Source organism: Salmo salar, chromosome ssa12, assembly GCF_905237065.1.
Source record: "Salmo salar chromosome ssa12, Ssal_v3.1, whole genome shotgun sequence".
NCBI lineage: Eukaryota > Metazoa > Chordata > Actinopteri > Salmoniformes > Salmonidae > Salmo > Salmo salar.
The window spans coordinates 18,943,160-18,951,530 of NC_059453.1; the positions used below are offsets into that span (position 1 = coordinate 18,943,160).

The window sequence follows — 8,371 nt, forward strand, 5'->3', positions numbered from 1 at the left end:
CCTTCTGAGAGCCTATGGGAGCCGTAGGAAGTGTCACGTTACAGCAGAGATCCTCAGTTTTCAATAAAGAGAGTGTAGAAGGCCAAGAAATGGTCAGAGAGGGCACTTCCTGTAAGGAATCTTCTCAGGTTTTGGCCTGCTAAATGAGTTCTGTTATACTCACAGACACCATTCAAACAGTTTTAGAAACTTTGGAGTATTTTTTATCCATAGCTAATAATTATATGCATATTCTAGTTTCTGGGCAGGAGTAATAATCAGATTAAATCGGGTACGTTTTTTATCCGGCCGTGAAAATACTGCCCCCTATCCATAACAGGTTAATAACTTTTCATTTTCATAAATGTGCACTCTCCTTAAACAATAGCATGGTATTATTTCACTGCAATATCTACTGTAAATTGGACAGTGCAATTAGATTAACAAGAATTTAAGCTTTCTGCCAATATCAGATATGTCTATGTCCTAGAAAATGTTCTTGTTACTGTTATAGTGTGGACACAATATAAATAATGACATGGTTATTATTGGTATTGACCGTGACCTTTCCCTTTTGATGATGTCATCACTAAGAGTGAGTTCTGTGCAATATGATTCTACCACCGGTTGAGTGGGCTATATAGTTCTGCTATATTTGTACCGTTTGTACCTGGCAATACACCTTTAGGTTTGGGTTGAAAGTAAAGGAAAGTAATATCGAAATGCGTGTGGGCATTCCTTGTCAAGTTACTACACCTTTTTGGCAACGAGGATAAAACTTTATCAACTTGTACAGGGCGAGGTGCTAGCTAGCTAAGAAACAATGGAGGTAGTCAGTTAGCTAGCTAGCTTAATGAGCGACGGAGAGCAGGTGCCGCTGGACGGAAACGCCGACGGGGACAATCAGCAGCAAGTGAAAATCGCTAATGAGGATCAAGGACAAGTTGGCGTTATAATGGCAATGTTTGGGACTATCACTGAGTTTGTGGAAGAGAACGAGGACTGGACGGAATATGTGGAAAGGTTGGGACACTTTTTCTTGGCAAATGGAATCATAGATTAGGCTAAACAGCGCTCTATTCTCTTGAGTGTGTGTGGGGCTAAAACCTACAAGCTAATGAGGAATTTGGCTACACCACGGAGACCGGGAGAAATTCCTTTTGGGGATCTAGTTGCTCTCGTTCAGACACACCACAATCCAAAGCCGTCAGTGATTGTCCAGAGGTTCAAGTTTAACTGCCATTTTCGGAAAACAGGTCAGTCTGTTGCCAACTTTGTTGCTGAATTACGTGAACTCTCTGAACATTGTGAGTTTGGGGCTATGTTAGAGGACATGCTCCGTGACAGATTAGCCTGTGGCATTAATGAGGACTGCATACAGCACCGGTTGCTGGGGGAAGCCACACTGACTTTCAAGAGAGCATTGGAACTATCTCAAGGGATGGAGATGGCCGCTAGTAATGTGAAAAATATTCAAAAGGCCAACAGTGAAAGTTGTGGAGTGCATCAGGTGACAAAAGAGGTGGCAGGAAAAAGGGGAAAAGCAGTGGAATGTTTCAGATGTGGAGGGACACATTATGGTAACAACTGTAAGTTCATGGAGACTGTCTGTCACAATTGCAACAGAAAGGGACATTTAGCAAAAAAATGCAGGGGTCCTAGGAGCAAGCCAGAGGGTGGGCGGACTGGGCTGGGCAAGTTCACAGCACCAAAGCCTCAGTCAGCAGCGCACCACCTAGAGAGCACAGAGGAGGAGGAAGAGCATTGTTCCTACAACATGTTTAATGTGACGGAGCCGCGCGCAGAGCCCATCTATGCTACAGTGGAGGTAGATGGAAAGCAGATGAGGATGGAGGTTGACACGGGGGCCTCTGCCTCTGTCATAAGTGAGGAGACCTACAAACAAAAATGGGGCTCAAGACAGGTTTCTGCCCTCACACCGGCAGGGATCAGACTGCGTACGTACACCGGGGAGACCATACCATTGCTGGGGGCTCTAGAGGTGGACATTGCATACAACAGCCAGGAAGCGAGAGCACGGCTCCTGGTGGTGAAAGGGAATGGGCCTAGTTTACTAGGGCGTGACTGGCTAAACAAAATACAACTGAGCTGGGGTGAGATAAAACACACCCGAGTGACAGAGGATGTCATTCAAAAGTACCCAGAGATTTTCAAAGATGAACTGGGCACACTGCAGGGCACTGCAGTTAAGCTGTTTGTGGATCCTCAAGCCGAGCCTCGCTTTTTCAAGCCCAGGACAGTGCCTTACGCCATGAAAAAGAAAGTGGAAGATGAGTTGGAGCGGCTGCAGGAAGCAAACGTCATTACTCCCGTTCAGTTCTCCCGCTGGGCAGCTCCTATCGTTCCCGTTCTGAAAAGTGACGGCACGGTGCGTATATGTGGGGACTACAAACTCACCATCAACAGGGCCTCTAAGCTAGACGCTTACCCGCTGCCACGGGTGGAGGACTTGTTCGTGACACTGGCAGGAGGCCAGACGTTCTCAAAGCTTGACATGAGTCACGCCTACCAACAGCTCCTCCTGGACGAGGACTCAAAAGAGTATGTCACAGTGAACACGCACAAAGGCTTGTTCAGGTACAACCGCTTGGTTTTCGGAGTGGCGTCCAGCCCAGCCATTTTCCAGAGGACAATGGACAATCTACTGCAGGGGATCCCTCATGTAGCAGTGTACCTGGATGACATCCTGGTTACAGGGGAGACGGAGGAGGAGCACCTCCACCATCTGGACCAGGTGTTAAAGAGATTCTCTGAGGCAGGGCTGCGCCTGAAGCGTAGCAAGTGCACATTCCAAGCACAGAGTGTGACATACCTAGGTCACAAGATCACAGCGCAGGGTCTGTGTCCTGTGGACGACAAAGTCAGGGCAATCAAGGATGCTCCAAACCCCAAGAATGGGTCAGAGCTCAGGTCGTTCCTGGGCATGGTGAACTACTATGGTAAGTTCCTCTCGGAGCTGTCAACAGTGTTGGCTCCACTTTATCAGTTGCTCCACAAAGACTGTAAATGGAAGTGGGGGCCAGCACAAGAGAAAGCTTTCAAGGAAGTGAAAGCACTACTACAATCAGCACAACTTCTGGTTCATTTTGACCAAGACAAAGAGATCATCCTGTCATGTGACGCCTCACCCTATGGCGTCGGGGCAGTACTCTCTCATCAGATGGAGGACGGGTCAGAGAGACCCATTGGATTCGCATCACGTACGCTGACGAGTGCTGAGAAGGGTTATTCACAGTTAGACAAGGAAGGTCTGGCCATAGTCTTTGCTGTGAAACGCTTCCATCAGTACTTCTACGGTCGTCATTTCACCATATGCACTGACCACAAACCACTGATGAGCCTTTTTAGTGAATCAAGATGCATTCCGCCCATGGCTTCAGCAAGGTTACAGCGCTGGGCCCTGACACTGTCAACTTACCAGTACACGATAGTGTATAGAGCGGGGAAGGACAATGCAAATGCAGACGCGCTCAGCCGTCTCCCGCTACCAGAGATGCCTGCCACAACTGTGGTGCCTCCCGAGACAATTTTCCTAATGGAGAGATTGTCAAACTCACCTGTGAATGCCAAACAGATCAAACAGTGGACAGACCGGGATCCTATCCTGTCCCAAGTGAAAAGATTCCTGATGCAGGGTTGGCCTCCTGTCATAGAGGATGATGGACTAAGACCTTATGCAAAGCGCAAAACTGAGCTGAGTGTGCAGGACGGCTGCATACTCTGGGGGTCCAGAGTGGTTGTTCCAACCCCTGGCCGTGCTCAAGTCATGGATGAGGTCCATGAGGCTCACCCGGGTGCCTCCCTGATGAAAAGTTTAGCCAGATCTTACATCTGGGGGCCTAACATGGATCAGGAGGTAGAAGACAAAGTTTAATCATGTTCAGAGTGCCAGATCAACCAGAAGATGGCGCCACCCGCGCCACTACATCTGTGGGAGTGGCCTGACCGCCCATGGTCCAGGCTGCATATAGATTTTACAGGCCCATTCATGGGTCACATGTTCCTTGTCATGGTGGACGCACACTCCAAGTGGCTGGAGGCGCACATCATGAGCAACATCACAGCGACCACAACCATCGAAAAGCTTCGGCAGGTGTTTTCAACCCATGGTCTGCCGGACTCTCTGGTGTCCGACAACGCAACAACGTTTACCTGTGACTTGTTCCAAGAATTCATGCGGAGAAACGGGATCCGCCATGTCCGCAGCGCCCCGTTTCACCTGGCCTCATACGGCTTAGCGGAGCGGGCTGTGCAGACACTGAAAGAGGGGCTCAAAAGGATGACTGGGGGAACCATCACAACTAAGCTCTCTCGGTTCTTGTTCCAGTACCGCATCACGCCACAAACAACAACAGGACAGGCTCCAGCGGTGATGTTAATGGGCAGAAAGACAAAAGCTCACCTGGATCTACTGCATCCGAACATCAGAGCACGAGTGGAACGGAAGCAGGAGATACAAAAAGAGAGACATGACCACCACGCAAGGGAGAGACAGTTAAAACCCAATGACACTGTCTACATCCGCAACTTCACAAGCAGCCAACGCTGGTTGCCAGGTATCATTCTGAGTCAGAGTGGTCCCGTCTCCTTTGTGGTCAAACTGACTGATGGGCGAGTCATGCGCAGACACCAGGACCATCTCCGCCTTCGCTATGACAAAGACAAGACCATGTTTTCAGACGGAACAGCTGTGGGTGGTAGTATACAAGTTGAAATCCCACAGGAAACAGCATCTGAGGAACAGGGGCATTAAGTGGTTCCAGCAGAGGGTGATGGACATTCTCTCACAAACACCCAACCCGCTCCTGTGCCCTCAGACCCAGCTCCACTGGGACACGCCTTACCTGTGTCTCGTAGCACACCAGGAGTACTGCGCAGATCACAGTGTAGTCACAAGCCTCCTGAAAGACTAACTCTGTAGTTGAGACTGAGAGACTCATGGTGTAAGTGTTTGGAGCAGCAGACCTAGTTGAAAAGAAATAAGGCCTGTCATTTTATTGTTGTTGTTTTGTTTACATTTACGGTAACACCAGCAGAAGTTCTACAGTGTGGTGTAGTAAAGAAAAGAAAATACTGATGTGGTTTACTTGTTAACCTTATGTTTTCCTTACAGGGGGGATTTAAATTGAGGGGGGAGAAGTGTTATAGTGTGGAGACAATATAAATAATGACATGGTTATTATTGGTATTGACCGTGACCTTTCCCTTTTGATGATGTCATCACTAAGAGTGAGTTCTGTGCAATGTGATTCAACCACCGGTTGAGTGGGCTATATAGTTCTGCTATATTTGTACCGTTTGTACCTGGCAATACACCTTAGGTTTGGGTTGAAAGTAAAGGAAAGTAATATCGAAATGCGTGTGGGCATTCCTTGTCAAGTTACTACAGTCACTTACAACCTCATGCTAATCGCATTAGCATACGTTAGCTCAACCGTCCTGTGGACGGGACACAGATCCTGAAGAAGTTGTTTAAAGCAGCAATCAGCAGTAGAAACAATAACAAGCGTACTCTCTGCCCGTTTCGGTAAAAAGCTGAGGGATGTGGCTGGAGAAATGTAACCATCCATGATATCAACATTATAGTTTTAACCATGTTTTGAAGATATACGGTGTTTGTTATATTTACTGACAAACATTGGGGTAAAAAAAGCTTATATTTTGGGTTCTGATGGGGTACAACAGTTGAACGAAGCTCATAAGGCATTTATAACTGATTTCTTAAAGAAACAATGGGTACATATCATTAATGTATAAGTCCCAAAATGGATGTAACAACTGCTGATTGCCTCTTTAAGACTACATCTTGGGCTAAGCTAATAGGAGATATTGAGGACTACAGTATTTCAGGCATTGTCATTGGATGCATTTGATCAATTGTTAACGTTTTGTTGATGGTCCACTCTTGATGTTCTACACATTACAGTGCAGCTTCAGCCATTCCTACAGAACAACATTAAAGTGTAGAACCCCTCTACTGCATATTGGTTCAACGATTGCAGAGACGGTACTTACTGGTGTTAAACAGATCTCCAACCTCCTCTTCTTCCTCCTTCTCCTCTTTCAATGTGACAGTCATCTCCCCCTCCTCCTCTTTCACTCCAAAAACTGCATCCCCCTCTTCTTTTACAGTAACATCCTCTTCCTCATTGAACGCTTCTTTCTCTTCTTTCACTGAAACGTCTGTCTCTTCTTCTTTCACGGTAACAGCCTCACACTCTACTTCTTGTTTTACTGTGATATCCTCCTCTTCCTCCTCCTCTTTCACGAGAGCTTCTTTCTCCGTCCAGCAGACCTCTTCTTTAGCAGGAGGAGAGTAGCTTAGTGAACTCATGGTCGGGGATGTTAGCTAGCTAGCATTAGCGACAAGCTTAGTTCTAAGCTAATTTAGCAAACCAGCTAGTTGACAAACAACGTAAATATATAATTAAATGGGCCAACAAGTACATACGACAGAAGTGTGTTTAATACACAGCGACTAACATACACCAAACAGTGTAAAGAGCGTGAATGTTGTAGCTATGTTTGCTAGAAAGCTACCGAGGTGTCTGACTTGCTGTTGTTGTTGAAGGAGCGTCCCATCCACTAGATTATACGTCACACTGGCAGCATCGCCTGAACCTAAAAGACGCACATCGCCATCTGCTGTCTGGAGTGGGCAACGCAGTTGAGGAACTAAAAGTTAAGTTTTCATTTATTTCATAAAAGTGTAATATTATATTAAGTCGTTCAAAGAGAAGCATGTGTTGATTGATTCGTGTTTAATAAGTGAGCATTTAAAACAAACTTTACACCCACTACATATTTGCATTGAACCATACTTCTGACATGGATCCTTTTGACCACAGAAGCATATCTTTTATCATAGCCAAAATGTGGTTTATTCCAGTCTTCAAATTTTTCATGTCCTTGTCAATCAACTTGTTCTTAATAAATCTAAATCATGGTTTAGTGTTTCTGTATCAAAATGGACTTTTAAGAAATTCAAATCCTTTGGAGTAATTTTCACTCCAGCCAAAAGCCCCTTTGATAAATAGGACGTTTATTTCAAATCAAAATCAAATCACATTTTATTGGTCACATACACGTGTTTAGCAGAAGTTATTGCGGATGTAGCAAAATGCTTGTGTTTCTAGCTCCGACAGTGCAGTAATATCTAACAAGTAATATCTAACAATTTCACAACATATACCCAATACACACAAATCTAAGTATTTGAATCTAGGTTTCTCTGTAGACATGATCCATCCCACCAGAGGGTGGAGGGGCCCCTGTATCAGTGGTTTTGACCAGATAGATACCTGCAGACACACGGTATCGTTGCTTCCCATGTACTCTTCTAAGATTGGACTTTTCTGTACCACGTATCACGTGACTGTGTACAAAACTGCCAACAGTATAAAACTTTGCGAGCGGTAGAAAATTCTGCCAGAAGTAGAAAACTCTGCCAGTGGTATACGGTGCATTAGTTAAGAATTCAGAACCCTTCACTATTTACACATTTTGTTACGTTATAGCCTTATTCAAAAATTGAATAATTTTTCCCCCTCATCAATCTACACACCCATAATGACCAACTAAAAACAGGTTTTTAAACATTTTTGCAAATGTATTAACTTAAGTATTCAGACCCTTTGTTCTGAGACTCGAAACTGAGCTCAGATGCATCCTGATTCCATTGATGATCCTTGAGATGTTTCTACAACTTGATTGGAGTCCACTTGTGGTAAATTCAACTGATTAGACTTGATTTGGAAAGGCACACACCTGTCTATATAAGGTCCCACAGTTTACAGTGCATGTCAGAGCAAAAACCAAGCCATGAGGTCAAAGGAATTGTCCATAGAGCTTTGAGACAGGATTGTGTCGAGGCACAGATCTGGGGAAAGGTACCAAAAAATGTCTGCAGCATTCAAGGTCCCCAAGAACAAAGTGGCATCCATCATTCTTAAATGGAAGAAGTTTGAAACCACCAAGACTCGTCCTAGAGCTGGCCACCCGGCCAAACTGAGAAATCGGGGGAGAAGGGCCTTGGTTAGGGAGGTGAACAAGAACCCTATGTTCACTCTGACAGAGCTCCAGAGTTCCTCTGTGGAGATGGGAGAAACTTCCAGAAGGACAACCATCTCTGCAGCACTCTACAAATCAGGCCTTAATGTAGCAATGATTAAATTGTCAACATTTATTTCAATGGTCAATTCAGTGAACTGTTCTGTGAAAGGTGTCAGCTAGAGATGACATGCAGGAGCTTGCAGGGATTTGTTGTCTTGCATGTCGTCTACTTTTATGCTTATTAGCATTTCCGAATCGGAGAGTAAAGAGACACAAAAATATTGGTACAAGTAATTGTCTTTATTATGGATCCCCATTA

At 45.3% G+C, this 8,371-nt stretch overlaps 1 protein-coding gene across 1 annotated transcript; it reads left to right on the top strand.

Moving 5' to 3' along the window:
- The first annotated feature begins 597 nt into the window (after positions 1-597).
- LOC106581626 (uncharacterized protein K02A2.6-like) lies at positions 598-5,524 on the top strand. The gene is given in 1 exon segment (XM_045690959.1): positions 598-5,524. A coding segment is annotated over 1 exon segment (3,657 nt). The 5' UTR covers positions 598-1,096; the 3' UTR covers positions 4,754-5,524.
- Positions 5,525-8,371: the final 2,847 nt, after the last annotated feature.